Source organism: Argopecten irradians, chromosome 9 (genome assembly GCF_041381155.1).
Source record: "Argopecten irradians isolate NY chromosome 9, Ai_NY, whole genome shotgun sequence".
Classification (NCBI taxonomy): Eukaryota; Metazoa; Mollusca; class Bivalvia; order Pectinida; family Pectinidae; genus Argopecten; species Argopecten irradians.
Window position 1 is genome coordinate 32672277 of NC_091142.1, and position 22045 is coordinate 32694321.

General features: G+C 34.1%; 1 protein-coding gene across 1 annotated transcript; it reads left to right on the forward strand.

The window, feature by feature from the left end:
• The first annotated feature begins 4 nt into the window (after positions 1-4).
• Positions 5-21785, forward strand: LOC138330710 (all-trans-retinol 13,14-reductase-like). Its single transcript, XM_069278245.1, has 12 exons — positions 5-269; positions 5433-5615; positions 6476-6585; positions 6790-6921; positions 7247-7451; positions 7894-8091; positions 8532-8651; positions 9060-9180; positions 10571-10674; positions 16316-16482; positions 17549-17708; positions 19133-21785. Exons 1-12 carry the CDS (start codon positions 53-55, stop codon positions 19282-19284), a joined length of 1869 nt encoding a protein of 622 aa, XP_069134346.1. The 5' UTR covers positions 5-52; the 3' UTR covers positions 19285-21785.
• Positions 21786-22045: the final 260 nt, after the last annotated feature.

A 22045-nucleotide genomic window follows, 5' to 3' on the forward strand; every position in this document is an offset into this window, starting at 1 on the left:
TCACTTCCGGTCGGATCGAAGTGCACGACGCACTGTTTGGGCTGTAGTCACCATGGGGGTAGATATTGGAATGTACGAGTTTTTGGAGTATTTCCTAAACCGACCATGGCTCGTAATAGTCATATTTTTTGTATATGTATTCTTTTATATGCTGTCACTTTTCATGTCTGGCCCCAAAGCCGGAAAGAATCCGTTTTCGATATCACATATAAAGCCGGTTGGCGATCTTGTGACGGACCAACAGGTGCGAGACAGGGTTATCAAACAGAGTAAGTATGCGCTTTTATTTTTCGGCTTTTATTTCTTTCGGATGTTCTTAGTAACTGAAGTGCCTAAACATTTCTCTACGGTTGCACAATCAAATTTGATAAAAAAAACCCAACAAACAGCATTTTAAGGTGTTGCCCATTCCACTGATTCATACTTTATTTCATGGTTGAATGCACACAAGAATCAGGAACTTTTGGAATCTCATTTTTCCTCTGATTTCCTAATTTTCCGTTGATTTCTAGATTGGTCTATGTATGTACCTTTGTATATGCACATGACAAACTTGACTTAGTTGCGCAAGACAATACAGTAACTTGAACCCAGAACACCCAATTAAAAAAAACTATGAATTGATACATATTATTGATTATATATTCATTTGTGCTGTCTTGCCCCCAGCAATCCAGTTCTGCCACATTGATCCCCATTCAATTTGCAATGCATTAAACAGAGCTATCATATATTGATAGACTGCTACTTGTCTACATATATGCACAAATATAAACCATAAAATAAAACAACACAATTAAAATAACCAAAGATTACAGGGTGCTACATTAAAGTACATGTATAGTGCTAGCACACTGCAGAATACTAAAGAAATCAAGCAAGACGCCCTGTCTGTTCACATTATACTGACATTGAACAAAATTGTTGTACCATGATTTTAACAAAATGATCTTTTTGCATTTATAGTTTGTTAGAACATGCACCAAGAGAAGTTAATTTTGGATTTAATTGAAATCTCAACTTGCTTTTCAGTGTTGTAACACACAATGTTTTTCATGGTTTCTACGAAACAGCTATGTTATATGTGTGATTTCATTCCAAATTCTGCTGAAACATCAATATTAATTAAACTCATTTCTCGATAAAATTATTAATTCTTGCAATTTTTAAGTTGGTTACATAATGGTTAGAAATTTGTGTGAGATATTGATATTGGGATTATTCTTTTTTGTGGATACTTGAAACATATGTCTGCCAAGCTTTGACTACCACTTTGTCCTTCATATAGAGATCTAAGACTCTTACATCATGAAATTCAATGTATAGATTTTGTTACCATATACATTGTGTGTATGGTAGATTATTGTAACTTTCGCTAAAACCCATAGGTGTATACATGTATATATACATGTGTATAGGTAGTAATGGTTTATGTGGGTCTGAACTTATTCAGGTTGTGTATAAAACAAAATTATCACCTGTCTGTTTCTTTTGACTTAAACAAATGAACAATTTTACCTTTTTAAGCTTTATAAATCTATCTAACAACAAGTAATTGCTCTTACCAACAAGACTAGCTCAGAAGTTACAAGAAAACAACATGGTGCATTTGTTTCAGTTTTAGTCCTTTTCCAAAAAAATAAATTTAATTATTGCATCCTTTACCTTCCAATGTCTTCATTTTTTTCTTTACCAAAACGCTTGTAAAATTACTGAATGGAATAAAATAACACAGGACACAATGCAAAAACAAATAATCAAGTTATTATACAATTATCTCCATGTTTATTATAATTAAGTGCTTATAAGAATTATTTTGGAAAGAATTAAACCAGTACTCTACATATATTCAGTGTATATGTATGCATCAAAGACTGTTTCACATAAAGTTTTTATGATAAACATATGTAAAATTAATGTAAATGAAATTAAAAATAAAAAAAAAGCCAGGATTTTCAAAAAAAGAACTCACATTTTTTGGTTTGTAAATTTACATATGTATAAAAAAATCTGTTAAAATGTGGATATGCAAGCCCACAATCAGTTTCATATTAGATACATAGAATAACAACTTAAAATTTCATCATATTAATGCATATATCTATGGAATGTTTAGCTTTTTACAGACAGCTATGGATTTTGTATGAACTACAATAATATAGACAGTGTGGTATCATTTGTGTATCATATCAGTTTTGTATCATATGATTCTGTTGACTCATGATCGTTCAGAGTATATGGTCTGGTGTACAACTGTATGCATGTACATATTTACATACCTCTATGTCTGGGTCAAGTTCAGCTGTCACTCTTTTGCTCAATAGATTTTCAAACATTAAATATCTAATAGATACATTTAGTGGTAATAATGAACAATGTTTAAGGAGACATAATATATGGTATATATAAATTAATTTTCTGTAAATGATGACTATTGCTGTAAATATTTTAGCAATAGAAGTTAAATATTTTAGGAATAGAAGTTAAATATTTTAGCAATAGAAGTTAAATGTTTTAGCAATATAAGTTTATGCTTTATATTTGATTAGCTGATAACCTGGTACACGTGTATAATCTAGGAGTAGTACAGTTGTATTATATCTTAGGAACAATATATATGATAAATTTATAATGATCTTCTAGATATTTTATGTGAATCCTGCATGTATGTACAAAATGAGTGCATGCAGTACTGAATATTTCCAAGTTACTCCACCAAGTTTAGTCATGATTTAATAGCGTGTGTTTAGATATTGTTAATCTGCCCTTTTAATGCTATTGACATGAGTGTACTTGTTAGACTGTAAAGCCACGTGGAAATGTTGATTGAGACAGCCAGTACACATGCTAGGGTACACATGCTACAACCTGAGGTGATTGCCAGACCATGACTAGTGAATACTATTATATCACCAGTCAGCATAAAATCCCCCGTCCACGGTCCTCCATTAAATCCACCCGTCCTCCATTCACCGGGATGATCTGTGTAAATATACACTTCGTGTTAGTACTCGGTGTTTGATTAGCTATGGTGATCAATCTCAAAGTTAACATGGAAAATAAAAATGTAAAAATAGTCATGTTACTCCCAAATCCAAAGAATTTAGTGCAATTTTGACAAAATACCTGTAACATACATGTACTGATCCGTTCTGTATCAACAGTCCTCACCATCTTGTATAGCTGTAACACAATTTTTTGTTGGTCTCTATACTAAAGGTGAAAACAAATCAAAAGAAATAAATCTAAACGTAAAGAGCCAATGCAATTTAACAGAAAAGTAAAAAGAAATCTAAAAAACAGAATAGTTGTAGCAAGGATGTCAGCGGAAAGCTTCCATTTCACGCTTCACTTCAATTCAGATTATATTTGATGATAGTTTGCGTTGGTCCATGTGAAACTTCAGTTTATGTTTAAAGTTCAGTCCACCCCATAGAACAGACGTGGCATACCGGTATATGTGATCGACTGGACTATAGTTTTGATTCATGTGTTTTACTCATTTTAATTTCATGTAGGTTAATACTTTATGGACAAGTTTTGATTTCCAATAGTATAATATCTGCATTTTTTTCACTTTTAAAAGGGAACAAAAAAGCCAAAAACAAGAGGTTTTTTGATGCAGCACACTTACATTTCTGTTGATACTCTTCGAGGCCCTACCGTCTAAACCTGGCACATTAAATGACTATCGCTGTCATAAATCTGATAAACCAACTCAATCTTATATTCAGATTTTCAGCTTAGTTTGTTATACACAAATTATAAACATCTTATAGGAACCCGACAAGGATTGGAAAATACTATATTGTAACTATAGATTTGGTGTAAGCATGATATAAACATATTTTACTAAACTTATAATTAAGCGACATGAAAAAAAATTAACGTTTATGATTGATTTACTAGTTTATAATTGATTTACATAAGAATATATCTATCTTAGTTTATAATTGACTTTACCTAAGAAAACTTATATCATAGTTTATGATTGACTTTACATAAGAATACTTTTATCGTAGTTTATAATTGACTTTACCTAAGAATACTTTTATCTTAGTTTATAATTGACTTTACCTAAGAATACTTTTATTGTAGTTTATAATTGACTTTACCTAAGAATACTTTTATCTTAGTTTATAATTGACTTTACCTAAGAATACTTTTATCTCAGTTTATAATTGACTTTACCTAAGAATACTTTTATCTTAGTTTATAATTGACTTTACCTAAGAATACTTTTATCTTAGTTTATAATTGACTTTACCTAAGAATACTTTTATCTTAGTTTATAATTGACTTTACTAAGAATACTTTTATTCTTAGTTTATAATTGACTTTACCTAAGAATACTTTTATCTTAGTTTATAATTGACTTTACCTAAGAATACTTTTATCTTAGTTTATAATTGACTTTACCTAAGAATACTTTTATCTTAGTTTATAATTGACTTTACCTAAGAATACTTTTATCTTAGTTTATAATTGACTTTACCTAAGAATGCTTTTATCTTAGTTTATAATTGACTTTACCTAAGAACACTTATATCTCAGTTTATAATTGACTTTACCTAAGAATACTTTTATCTTAGTTTATAATTGACTTTACCTAAGAATACTTTTATCTCAGTTTATAATTGACTTTACCTAAGAATACTTTTATCTTAGTTTATAATTGACTTTACCTAAGAATACTTTTATCTTAGTTTATAATTGACTTTACCTAAGAATACTTTATCTAGTTTATAATTGACTTTACCTAAATACTTATCTCAGTTTATAATTGACTTTACCTAAGAATACTTTTATCGTAGTTTATAATTGACTTTACATAAGAATACTTTTATCTCAGTTTGTAATTGACTTTACATAAGAATACTTTTATCGTAGTTTATAATTGACTTTACAAAAGAATACTTTTATCGTAGTTTATAATTGACTTTACCTAAGAACACTTTTATCTCAGTTTATTATTGACTTTACATAAGAATACTTCTATCTCAGTTTATAATTGACTTTACCTAAGAATACTTTTATCTCAGTTTATAAATGACTTTACCTAAGAACACTTTTATCTCAGTTTGTAATTGACTTTACCTAAGAATACTTTTATCTCAGTTTATAATTGACTTTACCTAAGAATACTTTTCTTAGTTTATAATTGACTTTACCTAAGAATACTTTTATCATAGTTTATAATTGACTTTACCTAAGAATACTTTTATCTTAGTTTATAATTGACTTTACCTAAGAATACTTTTATCTCAGTTTATAATTGACTTTACCTAAGAATACTTTTATCGTAGTTTATAATTGACTTTACCATAGAAGACTTTGATTGTAGTCTATACATGTAATGTCCTTTACCTATAAATACATTTAATCTTCAGATTTCATGAATATCATTTTAATGCTTTTGTTTTTATTTTCAGGGTTTAAGCTGTCCAAAGTGCCAGAGGAAATTGATGACCTTATAATTGGGAGTGGAATCGGCGGTATTGGGTTAGCGTCATTATTGTCTCGATCAGGACATCGTTGTCTGGTATTAGAACAGCATGACCAGGCCGGAGGCTGTTGTCACACCTTCCACGAGAAGGGCTACGAGTTTGATACAGGTACAAACTGGGTACAGGTTCCAGGCTATTTACAGTGTTTTTCACATGCTTGATAATTTTAGGGTCTTGAACCTTTTGAATTGCGAAAAAAAAAAGAACTGTACAATTTTTCTGTCTTGAAATATTGCACATTTAAAAGACTTCTTCATTCATTTGGGATTTTTTCGAATAAGATATCTTGAAACAGTTAAAATTAGGTCCTTCATTCAAACAATAATTTTGTATCAAATTCAAATTTGAATCATTAATTATACATTCTTAATTACTTGTTTGTAATAAAAACAAATTTGCACTAATAATCAATAATCAGATAGTTTCATTTATAATCAAATAATGATGGATAATTGTGTAAAAAAAAATGAAATAAAGCTGATGTACTGTACACTGTAAACATTGAATGGTCCATTACCTTTCCAAACTAAAAATTCAAAGTTAATTAATACAATTTTAATGTCAGACCATCTACCAGTATATTCATGGCTTAAGATGAAGTTAAAACACCAAACAAATGCATGCTTCTATCATTTCACTGTCTTGCCACATGGCGTAGTGAAAGTCAACTACTGCGCAGTCTTCATTATGCTGTCGGGAAGCATATGACTTTACAAAATTATCAAACTCAATTACTGTTAAAATTTTAAAATCAAAAGCCAATTTGGAAACACAGTGGTCCTTTAATATGCTAGTTATTTTTTTGGTAGCTGTTTTAAAAATGTTAAACCATCAGAAAGAATGTTTCATGTATTGAGTATGTTATTAAGATTTTTCAAAAAGAATTTTAAAAAATTGTCATATTGAAAAACTAAATGTTAAAATATCAAATGTGCATGTATTAACATTTCAATAACTTTTGATGCCAGGTATCCACTATATTGGAAAGATGTTTGACGGAGCAGACAACAGGGTTTTGGTTGACATGGTTACCGGAGGGAAAATTGAATATCCAAAGATGACAGACTGTTTTGATATGGTAAGTACAAACACCTTGATAAAGTAACCAATGATCAGTTGAAAATTAATGTTCAAACATGGAAATAAAACAAAATGCTGACCATTCTGTTATAAATGATATCTCATTGTTGTATTTAGCACTATTATAATGCTATCTTATAATCTTCTGTACCTGTAATTATAGTTTTATCTCATTGTTCATTTACATTCATTCATCACACAGGTATGTCTAGGTGACCCAGCCAAATGTAAAAAGTATAAAATCATGGATAACCGTAAGGCATATGCTGAAGAGCTCATAAAGGCCTTCCCAGAGGAGAAGGCGGCCATTGAAAAGTTCATGGAAATTCTTAGGGTAAGTTTTCTACCTATGGTAACATTGGTTAGGTTAGGATTTAATGAAATTAACTTTCTTACTTTTAAATTACCTTTAAACTTTGAAAATAAACTGTAATTTTCTGTCTTCTATTATAACTTGAAATATTACTTTAACAACATACTGGTAATGATTGTACAACTGTGCACTCAAACTTGCTTTCCTGACTTTAAATTTGCTGTTTTAACTGATAATGACAAATAACAACTTTGAGCCGTAAAAGGAGCAGCCATAATTTTAACAATTTTTGCTCATACAATCTGACTTTACCAACTTTAATATTTTCCATATTTATCTTCTTCAGGAAAGCAGATCTTACTTCTATGGGTTTTTTGTGCTGAAGTTTATACCCAAATGGCTGGCTTCCTTTTTATCATCCATCGGTGTCATGAACCTCCTGTTCCGTCCATGGGCTAAATATACAGCCCAGTCAACCAAGGATGTCCTAGACTCCCTCACAAACAATCCCGAACTGAAAGCAGTGTTAGCCTACAGCTACGGAGATTATGGTGAGTCAGTGTCAAGGTCAGCAGTAGAGGTCAAAGTCTACATCACATCTGCGTTTGTATTGGTCACAGTTTGGAAGCACAAAGATAACATACAGTACAATATATGAATCCTCCCTCCTTTGGGGTGATTCACATTTTTATTACAGAATTAAATAAAACATTTATTTAAATGCATAAGACGTTAATGTAATATAGCATAGATACATTGTGGTATATACCTGCAGGTGAAGTATATTGTATGGAATGAAGAAAAATAGGGATAGTAGTCTAGAAAATATGGCAGAATTGCACATAATTACTGTTACAAATATTCATTGCATTTTATTCATATCATCGCTTTCAAATTCTACCTACATCTGTTGAAGATAATAAATCTTATAATATTTCAAATGTTTATCTTTAGTAACTTTCAGATGAGTTCTTACTAAATTTTCTGTGACAGGTGTTGCCCCCTCCAAGTCACCATTTGGAATACAGTCAGCCCTTATCAACCATTACATGGGAGGTGCTTACTACGTCCGTGGGGGACCCAGTGAGATCGCCTTCCAGGCCATTCCTATTATAGAAAAGGCTGGAGGACGCGTCCTCGTCAACGCACTCGTCAAAAAGATCATTCTCAGTGATAAGGGAAGGGCAGTCGGTAAGATTTATATGTTTATATGTAGTTATGACCTTGACATTTGATCAAGGTTGTCAACAATGCTATTTTAGTTATTATGTTGACATACACAACCAACAACAGCTTCCCTTCAAATCACATCAATTGTCTCTTTCTGCCACCTTCTTGGATGTAGAGAATAGGTGGCTAAACTGTTGGACATTCTGCCAATAGGAGTCCACCTCGGGGTCAACTTGGTACATGACATTCTGTCACCTGATAAGCACTTTTCTGTATTAAGAATATAAGCCCTATATCAGTGAAGTCCAGTTTTCCATGACTTCCAAAATCTTGTGTCCTGATGTTCTCATAGCTGTTAGCAGGACTCCAAACACAATTTGATATGTTGTAAAATTAAGGGGAGTGAAATGTTCACTGAGTATCATTAGGTATTACTATACAATCACAATTCTCCTTTACAGGTGTGGAGGTGAAGACAGGAGATGGAACAGCACAGATCTTCGCCAAACGTATCATCTCTGACGCTGGCGTGAGGAACACATTCACTAAGTTACTACCACAGGAAGTCGCCCTCAAGTCAAGTAAGGGAATCACACAGACTTCTGATTTTACATTGTCTGTTATTGATAACAAGTGTTATTCTTTGCAATAGTCGAACAGCAATATAGAAATGCCGTTTCTGCCCTGCTTTAGTTGACTTTACACAAGGATGTAGATAAGGACATCAGGTATGGATGATTACGTCACTTTTGCGTTTGTGCACTGACCGTAAAATTGTGCAACAACTATTTTTCTTTGATATCTGCCAGTGCAACATTTGATTGTAGTTTGCTGATGCAAGGGTTACCGTCTTACTTCTGAAATGTCTTGTCATGAAATGATATGTTGTATTTTATTTTATGAAAATTTATGACATTTTTTAAAATCTTTCTTCCTCATTTGACATGAGAACTTGACTCCTGATGCGAGTATGCTGGTTATGTTTTCAGAACTCTACCCCACCATCAAGGATGTTGGAAACAGTATTTCATACATGTCCGTGTTTATTGGTTTGGATGGATCTCAGGAGGAACTTGGAATCGAGGGTCATAACTTGTGGTGTTTTACAAGGTAAAGTGATCAGGAGACATAACCTATGGTCAGGGGACACAACTTGTGGTCAGGGGAAATAACTTATGGTAGGGGGACATAACTTGTGGTCAGGGGACATAACTTGTACTCAGGAGACATAACTTGTGGTCAGGGGAAATAACTTGGGGTCGGGGAGACATAACTTGTGGTCAGGGTCATAACTTAATTATGGTCAGCAGACATAGCTTGTGGTCAGGGGACATAACTTGTGGTCAGGGGACATAACTTGTGGTCAGGGGACATAACTTGTGGTCGGGGGGACATAACTTTTGGTCAGGGGACATAACTTGTGGTCGGGGAAATAACTTTTGGTCAGGGGACACAACTTGTGGTCAGGGGACATAACATGTAGTCGTTGGACATAACTTGTGGTCAGGGATATAACTTAAGGTCAGGGGACATAACTTGTTGTCAGGGGACAAGACTTGTGGTCAGGGGACATAAATTTTGGTCGGGGGATATAACTTGTGGTTGGGGGACATAACTTGTGGTCAGGGGACATAACTTGTGGTCGGAGGACATAACTTGTGGTCGGGGGACATAACTTGTGGTCGGGGGACATAACTTGTGGTCAGGGGACATAACTTGTGGTCAGGGGACATAACCTGTGGTCTGGGGACATAACTTGTTGTCAGGGGACATGACTTGTGGTCAGGGGACATAACTTTTGGTCGGGGGATATAACTTGTGGTTGAGGGACATAACTTGTGGTCAGGGGAAATAACTGGTGGTAGGGGACATAACTTGTGGTTGGGGGATATAACTTGTTATCAGGGGACATAACTTTTGGTCGGGGGACATAACTTGTTGTCATGGGACATAACTTGTGGTCGGGGGACATAACTTGTGGTGTTTTACAAGCTTAAGTGATCAAGGGACATAACTTAGTTTTCCAGAGTTTGTACCACATATTAAACAAACACAGTTTTACATTGATAACTTGGTATTTAGAAGTTTGCACCACATATTAAACACTGTTATACATTGATAACTTGGCATTTAGAAGTTTGTACCACATATCAAACACAGTTATACATTGATAACTTGGTATTTAGAAGTTTGTACCACATATCAAACACAGTTTTACATTGATAACTTGGTATTTAGAAGTTTGTACCACATATCAAACACAGTTTTACATTGATAACTTCGTATTTAGAAGTTTGCACCACATATTAAACACTGTTATACATTGATAACTTGGTATTTAGAAGTTTATACCACATATCAAACACAGTTTTACATTGATAACTTGGTATTTAGAAGTTTGTACCACATATTAAACACAGTTATACATTGACAACTTGGTATTTAGAAGTTTATGTACACATATCAAACACAGTTTAACATTGATACACTTGGTATTTAGAAGTTATGAACCACATATTCAAAACACTGTAAGGATACCGCCCACAGCGAGTGTATTATGTTTGTATCCTTTCTGCCAAGATCCTTGGTCTAAACGTTTCCCAAGTAACACAAAAACTACACTAGTATTACTTACTGGTCCAAACATTCTCAAGGACAAAGACTACACAGTCTAGTATTACTTAACTGGTCAAAACATTCTCAAGGACAAAGACTGCACTAGTATTACTTAACTCGTCCAAACATTCTCAAGGACAAAGACTACACTAGTATTACCTAACTGGTCTAAACATTCCCAAGGACAAAGACTACACTAGTATTACCTAACTGATCTAAACATTCCCAAGGACAAAGACTGCACTACTAGTATTACTTAACTCGTCCAAACATTCTCAAGGACAAAGACTACACTAGTATTACCTAACTGGTCTAAACATTCTCAAGGACAAAGACTACACTAGTATTACTTAACTGGTCAAAACATTCTCAAGGACAAAGACTACACTAGTATTACCTAACTGGTCTAAACATTCTCAAGGACAAAGACTGCACTAGTATTACTTAACTCGTCCAAACATTCTCAAGGACAAAGACTACACTAGTATTACCTAACTGGTCTAAACATTCTCAAGGACAAAGACTGCACTAGTATTACTTAACTGGTCCAAACATTCTCAAGGACAAAGACTACACTAGTATTACCTAACTGGTCTAAACATTCCCCAGGACAAAGACTGCACTAGTATTACTTTACTGGTCCAAACATTCTCAAGGACAAAGACTGCACTAGTATTACTTAACTGGTCCAAACATTCCCAAGGACAAAGACTACACTAGTATTACTTAACTGGTCCAAACATTCTCAAGGACAAAGACTGCACTAGTATTACTTAACTGGTCCAAACATTCTCAAGGACAAAGACTGCACTAGTATTACTTAACTGGTCTAAACATTCCCAAGGACAAAGACTGCACTAGTATTACTTAACTGGTCCAAACATTCTCAAGGACAAAGACTGCACTAGTATTACTTAACTGGTCCAAACATTCTCAAGGACAAAGACTGCACTAGTATTACTTAACTGGTCCAAACATTCAACATTCTCAAGGACAAAGACTGCACTAGTATTACTTAACTGGTCCAAACATTCTCAAGGACAAAGACTGTACTAGTATTACTTAACTGGTCCAAACATTCCCAAGGACAAAGACTACACTAGTATTACTTAACTGGTCTAAACATTCTCAAGGACAAAGACTGTACTAGTATTACTTAACTGGTCCAAACATTCTCAAGGACAAAGACTACACTAGTATTACTTAACTGGTCCAAACATTCTCAAGGACAAAGACTACACTAGTATTACTTAACTGGTCCAAACATTCTCAAGGACAAAGACTGTACTAGTATTACTTTACTGGTCTAAACATTCTCAAGGACAAAGACTGCACTAGTATTACTTAACTGGTCCAAACATTCCCAGGACAAAGACTACACTAGTATTACTTAACTGGTCCAAAACATTCTCAAGGACAAAGACTGCACTAGTATTACTTAACTGGTCTAAACATTCTCAAGGACAAAGACTACACTAGTATTACTTAACTGGTCCAAACATTCTCAAGGACAAAGACTGCACTAGTATTACTTAACTGGTCCAAACATTCTCAAGGACAAAGACTGTACTAGTATTACTTTACTGGTCTAAACATTCTCAAGGACAAAGACTGCACTAGTATTACTTAACTGGTCTAAACATTCTCAAGGACAAGCAAAGACTGCACTAGTATTACTTAACGTCTAATACATCTAACATTCTCAAGGACAAAGACTGCACTAGTATTACTTAACTGGTCTAAACATTCTCAAGGACAAAGACTGCACTAGTATTACTTAACTGGTCCAAACATTCTCAAGGACAAAGACTGTACTAGTATTACTTTACTGGTCTAAACATTCCCAAGGACAAAGACTGCACTAGTATTACTTTACTGGTCTAAACATTCTCAAGGACAAAGACTGCACTAGTATTACTTAACTGGTCCAAACATTCTCAAGGACAAAGACTGCACTAGTATTACTTAACTGGTCCAAACATTCTCAAGGACAAAGACTACACTAGTATTACTTAACTGGTCCAAACATTCTCAAGGACAAAGACTGTACTAGTATTACTTAACTGGTCCAAACATTCCCAAGGACAAAGACTGCACTAGTATTACTTAACTGGTCCAAACATTCTCAAGGACAAAGACTGTACTAGTATTACTTAACTGGTCCAAACATTCTCAAGGACAAAGACTGCACTAGTATTACTTAACTGGTCCAAACATTCTCAAGGACAAAGACTGCACTAGTATTACTTAACTGGTCCAAACATTCTCAAGGACAAAGACTGCACTAGTATTACTTAACTGGTCCAAACATTCTCAAGGACAAAGACTACACTAGTATTACTTAACTGGTCCAAACATTCTCAAGGACAAAGACTGCACTAGTATTACTTAACTGGTCCAAACATTCTCAAGGACAAAGACTGCACTAGTATTACTTAACTGGTCCAAACATTCTCAAGGACAAAGACTGCACTAGTATTACTTAACTGGTCCAAACATTCTCAAGGACAAAGACTACACTAGTATTACTTTACTGGTCCAAACATTCTCAAGGACAAAGACTGCACTAGTATTACTTAACTGGTCCAAACATTCTCAAGGACAAAGACTACACTAGTATTACTTAACTGGTCTAAACATTCCCAAGGACAAAGACTGCACTAGTATTACTTAACTGGTCTAAACATTCTCAAGGACAAAGACTGCACTAGTATTACTTAACTGGTCTAAACATTCTCAAGGACAAAGACTGCACTAGTATTACTTAACTCGTCCAAACATTCAACATTCTCAAGGACAAAGACTGCACTAGTATTACTTAACTGGTCCAAACATTCTCAAGGACAAAGACTACACTAGTATTACTTAACTGGTCTAAACATTCTCAAGGACAAAGACTGCACTAGTATTACTTAACTGGTCCAAACATTCCCAAGGACAAAGACTACACTAGTATTACTTAACTGGTCCAAACATTCTCAAGGACAAAGACTGCACTAGTATTACTTAACTGGTCCAAACATTCTCAAGGACAAAGACTGTACTAGTATTACTTTACTGGTCTAAACATTCTCAAGGACAAAGACTGCACTAGTATTACTTAACTGGTCCAAACATTCTCAAGGACAAAGACTACACAGTCTAGTATTACTTAACTGGTCCAAACATTCTCAAGGACAAAGACTGCACTAGTATTACTTAACTGGTCCAAACATTCTCAAGGACAAAGACTGCACTAGTATTACTTTACTGGTCTAAACATTCTCAAGGACAAAGACTGCACTAGTATTACTTAACTGGTCCAAACATTCCCAAGGACAAAGACTACACTGGTATTACTTAACTGGTCCAAACATTCTCAAGGACAAAGACTGCACTAGTATTACTTAACTGGTCCAAACATTCTCAAGGACAAAGACTACACTAGTATTACTTAACTGGTCCAAACATTCTCAAGGACAAAGACTGCACTAGTATTACTTAACTGGTCCAAACATTCTCAAGGACAAAGACTGCACTAGTATTACTTAACTGGTCCAAACATTCTCAAGGACAAAGACTACACTAGTATTACTTAACTGGTCCAAACATTCTCAAGGACAAAGACTGCACTAGTATTACTTAACTGGTCCAAACATTCTCAAGGACAAAGACTACACTAGTATTACTTAACTGGTCCAAACATTCTCAAGGACAAAGACTGCACTAGTATTACTTAACTGGTCCAAACATTCCCAAGGACAAAGACTACACTAGTATTACTTAACTGGTCCAAACATTCTCAAGGACAAAGACTACACTAGTATTACTTAACTGGTCCAAACATTCCCAAGGACAAAGACTGTACTAGTATTACTTAACTCGTCCAAACATTCAACATTCTCAAGGACAAAGACTGCACTAGTATTACTTAACTGGTCCAAACATTCTCAAGGACAAAGACTACACTAGTATTACTTAACTGGTCCAAACATTCCAAGGACAAAGACTCACTAGTATTACTTACTGGTCCAAACATTCTCAAGGACAAAGCTACACTAGTATTACTTAACTGGTCCAAACATTCTCAAGGACAAAGACTACACTAGTATTACTTAACTGGTCCAAACATTCTCAAGGACAAAGACTGCACTAGTATTACTTAACTGGTCCAAACATTCCCAAGGACAAAGACTACACTAGTATTACTTAACTGGTCCAAACATTCTCAAGGACAAAGACTGCACTAGTATTACTTAACTGGTCCAAACATTCTCAAGGACAAAGACTACACTAGTATTACTTAACTGGTCCAAACATTCTCAAGGACAAAGACTGCACTAGTATTACTTAACTGGTCCAAACATTCTCAAGGACAAAGACTGCACTAGTATTACTTAACTGGTCCAAACATTCTCAAGGACAAAGACTGCACTAGTATTACTTAACTGGTCCAAACATTCTCAAGGACAAAGACTACACTAGTATTACTTAACTGGTCCAAACATTCTCAAGGACAAAGACTACACTAGTATTACTTAACTGGTCCAAACATTCCCAAGGACAAAGACTACACTAGTATTACTTAATGGTCTAAACATTCTCAAGGACAAAGACGCACTGTATTACTTAACTGGTCCAAACATTCTCAAGGACAAAGACTACACTAGTATTACTTAACTGGTCCAAACATTCCTCAAGGACAAAGACTGCACTAGTATTACTTAACTGGTCCAAACATTCTCAAGGACAAAGACTACACTAGTATTACTTAACTGGTCCAAACATTCCCAAGGACAAAGACTGTACTAGTATTACTTAACTGGTCCAAACATTCTCAAGGACAAAGACTACACTAGTATTACTTAACTGGTCCAAACATTCTCAAGGACAAAGACTGCACTAGTATTACTTAACTGGTCCAAAACATTCTCAAGGACAAAGACTACACTAGTATTACTTAACTGGTCCAAACATTCTCAAGGACAAAGACTGCACTAGTATTACTTAACTGGTCCAAACATTCTCAAGGACAAAGACTCACTAGTATTACTTAACTGGTCCAAACATTCTCAAGGACAAAGACTGCACTTGTATTACTTAGCTGGTCCAAACATTCTCAAGGACAAAGACTACACTGGTATTACTTAATTGGTCTAAACATTCTCAAGGACAAAGACTTTACTAGTATTACTTACAGTAACTCGTCCAAACATTCAACATTCTCAAGGACAAAGACTGTACTAGTATTACTTAACTGGTCCAAACATTCTCAAGGACAGAGACCACTAGTATTACTTAACTGGTCCAAACATTCTCAAGGACAAAGACTACACTAGTATTACTTAACTGGTCCAAACATTCCCAAGGACAAAGACTACACTAGTATTACTTTACTGGTCCAAACATTCTCAAGGACAAAGACTACACTAGTATTACTTAACTGGTCTAAACATTCTCAAGGACAAACCAATGGAAATAAGTCTAGAAAGAATGGACGGAACAACATTTTGATTTTAAATATGTTACATTTTGATAAGAGTACCTGTCTAATTATATATGTTTTTATTTCAGATAAGAGTACCTGTCTAATTACATATCTTTATTTCAGATAAGAGTACCTGTCTAATTATATATATCTTTATTTCAGATAAGAGTACCTGTCTGGTGATCACAGTGGCAAGGTATGAATGGTTCGCCCGCTGGCAGGACGAGAGACTCAAACACCGCAGTGAGGAGTATGAAGGGCTGAAGAATCGTATGGGACGACAGATATGGAACCAGCTTACTATGATCTGTCCCAAGTTGGAAGGACATGTAAGTAGGACTTCAGTTTTAATTTGAATATGATCTTTTAAATTCAAAGGGGCACATCACTGAGAATATTTAGGTCATCTGACATCATGCATTGTCCGTAGTTGTGCACTGTGCATAAACTTTTCATTCATACCATTTCTTCTTAAAAACCGAAAGGCCAAGGTACTCCTATTGGCCCTCTAGCAGGCTGGGATAAAGGGCTACCAAGTTTGTTCAAATGAATGACCTTGACCTTTATTAAAGGCCACAGGTGGCAAATATGGTCCTGCGGCCTGCTGGGATGAAAGGCTTCCAAGTTTGTTCAAATGAATGACCTTGATCTTCATTCAAGGTCATAGGGGTCAAATAGGCTAAAAATTTTAAACAAATTCTTGTGAATAACTATGAGGCCTAGAGACCTGATATTGGGCCTGTGACATGCTGGGATAAAGGGATACCAAGTTTGTTCAAATGAATGACCTTGATCTTCATTCAAGGTCACAGGTGTCAAATGGGCTAAAATCTTAAAACAACTTCTTGTGAATGACTAAGATGCCTAAAGACATGATATTTGGTATGTTGCATGCTGGAATGAAGGGCTACCAAGTTAATGACTTTGACCTTCACTCAAGGTCACAGGAGTCAAATGGGCTAAAACCTTTTAAATACTATGTTGTATTGTGCCAATAGTCAGATGACCGTTAATGCCCATGGACCTCTTGTTACTAGGTTTAATCCAATGTGGAGCTAATGATCAGTCAAAAATTTGGTGGATATGCGAGTGAAATATGTTGCTACTTATAATCGTTTGGGGTAACATATTTGGATCCAATTACGAGCACGTCTTCAGTTGTGTGGACATGCAAGATAAACATGTAGCCTTCTTAACACCTGAGAGGGAAAAGTGATCATGAGTTGGTCCTGCACAAGGTTTTATCTTTGGGAAGGGAGACAACTCGAGGAGAAAAAATAAATGGAGGTCCATGATGTCCCAGTTGATGATATAGAAATATTTACCAAAATTACATTTTATGCGTGGAGAGCTATGATGATGGGTATGCTAGAATCCTTGATTTATTGTTTCCAGGACGACTACTTTGAGGTTGGCTCCCCCCTCAGTAACAAACACTACCTTGGCTTCCAAGAGGGAGAGATCTACGGTCTGGACCATACCATCAACAAGTTCCGTCCCAAGTCTGCTATCCACCTTCGGCCCAAGACAGACATTCCAGGACTGTATCTGACTGGTATGTTAATTAATAAAGGTTTTGAGTTTTTTTGAGAATTATGCTAATTCGCATTGATTTCATATTTTTTACTTATTTTTATAATGCAACAAATTCAGTTTTCACTTGTGATGCATTGATATCTTAGACAGTAGTTTACTTTGGCCAATGACTGTCCTGCTTTAAAACGTTTCTATCAAAACATTATTTGTATATGACGTCATGATGCTTGATGTACAATTTCTTCAGAATATGCCAAAATAAAATCTACCTAAGGAAAAAGAGTGTAACAAATGAAATGATATTATACCAAAATTGTATGAATCATATCAAGTTTCAGGGCAAAAAACAAAGTCGATAATATAACAAAAAGGTCTTGTACCGTTTCTGCTCTATTATAACACACTGTTTTGTACCGTTTCAGCTCTATTATAACACACTGTTTTGTACCGTTTCAGCTCTATTATAACACACTGTTTTGTACCGTTTCAGCTCTATTATAACACACTGTTTTGTACCGTTTCAGCTCTATTATAACACACTGTTTTGTACTGTTTCTGCTCTATTATAACACACTGTTTTGTACCGTTTCAGCTCTATTATAACACACTGTTTTGTACCGTTTCAGCTCTATTATAACACACTGTTTTGTACCGTTTCAGCTCTATTATAACACACTGTTTTGTACCGTTTCAGCTCTATTATAACACACTGTTTTGTACCGTTTCAGCTCTATTATAACACACTGTTTTGTACCGTTTCAGCTCTATTATAACACACTGTTTTGTACTGTTTCAGCTCTATTATAACACACTGTTTTTGTACCGTTTCAGCTCTATTATAACACACTGTTTTGTACCGTTTCAGCTCTATTATAACACACTGTTTTGTACCGTTTCAGCTCTATTATAACACACTGTTTTGTACCGTTTCAGCTCTATTATAACACACTGTTTTGTACCGTTTCAGCTCTATTATAACACACTGTTTTGTACCGTTTCAGCTCTATTATAACACACTGTTTTGTACCGTTTCAGCTCTATTATAACACACTGTTTTGTACTGTTTCAGCTCTATTATAACACACTGTTTTGTACCGTTTCAGCTCTATTATAACACACTGTTTTGTACCGTTTCAGCTCTATTATAACACACTGTTTTGTACCGTTTCAGCTCTATTATAACACACTGTTTTGTACCGTTTCAGCTCTATTATAACACACTGTTTTGTACCGTTTCAGCTCTATTATAACACACTGTTTTGTACCGTTTCAGCTCTATTATAACACACTGTTTTGTACTGTTTCAGCTCTATTATAACACACTGTTTTGTACCGTTTCAGCTCTATTATAACACACTGTTTTGTACCGTTTCAGCTCTATTATAACACACTGTTTTGTACTGTTTCAGCTCTATTATAACACACTGTTTTGTATCGTTTCAGGTCAGGACATCCTAGTGTGTGGTTTCAGTGGAGCTCTGTATGGCGGTATGTTGTGTGCATCCTCCATTCTTAACCGTAACCTCTACAATGACCTTGACAAGGTTGTCAAGGAGGTGAGAGCTGCCAACAAGTTGGGGAAGAAGACGACTTAAGGAAATCCCCATGTAGAGCTGTAGTTAGGGGGCATTATTGTAACTTAGCAACCATTTCTGCTTCTACATGTCTTTGTTTGTCATATCACACGTAGTGAATTATTAAACTAAACATTTCAGTACTTTATCAAAAATTTGTGAATTACATCATAAAATGTACACAATACAATTGGAGTATCATTCATTCTTATTCTTTGATGTTTTGATGTTAAAAATTTTTAATTCTTATTATGGAAAAAATAATTCTATAATAATAAGCTTATTATTGATATTGAGAGTATTATTATTATTTTATTATCAAATTACTTTCAGCTTAAAATCTTAACAGATTTTTAAAGAAAATTAAGTGATTGGTTTTGTTTTTTTGGTTTTTGTTTTTTGATTTGTAATAGACTTGAACCACCATTCATGTAACTTTAACAAATGTCATGGATGTCCCTTGCATACCACTAAACGGTGAGTGCTCATGATCTTGTTAAACTGCAACTAGTTTGGAAAAGGCTGGAAAATTTGGACCAAGATATTAACTTGACATTATTTCATTTGTGTGCATCTTTGGAGAGGACTTAAATAGGCGTAGCCTGATGTCCAATCCTATTGATGTACATAATATCAATAAAATATTGTTGAAATTGAAAAATTTCATTTGTGACTCAGTTGTGATCATTTTAGTATCAAAATTTTTTTTTACATTTTTCATTTCATTAAAGTTAAGTTATTTGATTTCTTGATAATTATTTTGTAGAATTTGTTAATTATTTACTGTAAGTTTCATTAATTTGAATCTATTATCATTGCTGAGGTATTAAATTATTATTGTATTTAATTAAGTATATAGATATAATGATATTGATAACCATTCATAGATACAACAACTATGTGTTATTTACATAACAGCCAAACCTTCGATCAAAGAAACATGTGGCTGCAATAACATTTCTATCGTACCTAAAGAAATTTAATTCTTGCATGTTTCTATTGCTTACCAAAATAAGTTGGTTTATGGTGAACTAAAAAGGATATACTCAGGTAGATTCTGGGGAAGTGATGGGAATACTTTGTAGACAAGATCGTCTATAGGAAGGGAACACTTTAACATTATAACATGACAGTTTGTGTTTACACTGTAAGGTTGTAAGGTGTAAATGTGTATTAGATGTGTCTTCACGTGGTGCTGTGGTTGTGAACGGAGACATAATATACATCTATTTATGGTTAAGTTATGGAAATCTACTAACGTTACATATACATCAAGATGTGTGTACTCTCTTCTAGAGCTTTTTATAATAGACCTCTCTTCTTAATTAATACCAATCCATTGTTGCCTATTTCAGAGTTATCTCCCTTATAGGAAGGTATCTATTGTGAGGTCACTGTTTTTTGAGCAATATGTCACAATCAATACCTCCTCGCAATGGCAGATAACTCTGTAATATGCTAAAAAATGTATGACTGAATAGAGGTTAATAATATTTTGTTAATTAATATTTCATATTTAACTAATATCCCAAGTGTGTTAGATATTATTTTATACTTCACTAATAATATGCCCTGCTGTAGCCAAAAATTAAAAACAAAACAAAAATGAACATCATATATTTAACTTAAAATAGTTATTTTTTAGTACATTGTATCTTGTTTTGAAGTTAATATCACTTCCTCAAGTGCTTCATATCAATTAATAAGACTAGAAGCCTTTTTAGTTATCTCTCTAAATAACCCACTTTACAGTGTGTTGGAAGCTTGTGTATTTATCTGTGTGTCTGTTTTTTGTTGTTTGGTTTTTTTGAAGTCTGGTAGTTTTGTTTTGTGTCTTTGTCAAAGAGAAAACTATACATGTGTATTCATTAAGTGTATCAACAAAAACATGCCTCATTTGATTTAAGTCTAGAATAGGTTATTATCTTACCTGTGTTGATTTTATAATACAAACTACATTTTCTAATTAGTTGATCAATTGGTGTATATCACTTATCTTGTCTGATGGTTGTATTTTCAATAGTTTGGGTAAAAAAAGTCCAATTTCAGGTGTGTGTTTTAAAATCAACCCTTTTGAATAAAGAAGGCTGTGATGTTTATTTGAGGTGTTTTATCATAGATATCTCAGGACCATACATTACACAACATCTGTCTGACAAAACTTGGAAGTATGCCTTGGCCATTGTCCATTGCTGCTTTTAAGTCATTATGGCCTTCACACTATTGTCAAATGTTACGAATTCCAAGCTTTAAAAAAAAACCGAAATCCAATAATTCCTGACCAAACAATACTCTGTGAACCATTAAAGGTATTGTGATTAAGAAGAAACACACATACACAATTTGTAGTGTATTATTGTTTTTGTCTTTACCTGAAAAGTCGGAGTTCAACAATGGGTGGTTGCTTCAAAGATTCAAATGTGTTCTAAAGTGATGCCATTTCAGTTTTACACTAGACATATTTGACTTCTTATCAATATCTCTGAAATATCTCTAATAAATCTGAAATAAGAATATACTGTGATTACTTTTTATATCATTCTTATAATATATCTATATTGTATGGTTTCCATGACAATTGCATGTGATGCTGTTAGTTCTGTTAAACCTATCCAATAACCCTGATCATCCTAATGACTATATTAAAATTCATAAAGAAAATTGGTTTTTAAGGATTATGTTTTCGTATTTGAGTGTAGAAAAGAGCTTAAACAGTGTTTATCAACACTTTAAAAACAAACCATGAACAAATACTGGAGTTGTATCGACATACACTTGATCA

Bases quoted from the DNA above. Each gene is read 5' to 3' on its own strand.
- LOC138330710 (XM_069278245.1), top strand. From the start codon at position 53: ATGGGGGTAGATATTGGAATGTACGAGTTTTTGGAGTATTTCCTAAAC. The intron at 16,483-17,548 runs GTAAGTAGGACT...TATTGTTTCCAG, and splicing joins GTCCCAAGTTGGAAGGACAT to GACGACTACTTTGAGGTTGG. The intron at 17,709-19,132 runs GTATGTTAATTA...GTATCGTTTCAG, and splicing joins TCCAGGACTGTATCTGACTG to GTCAGGACATCCTAGTGTGT.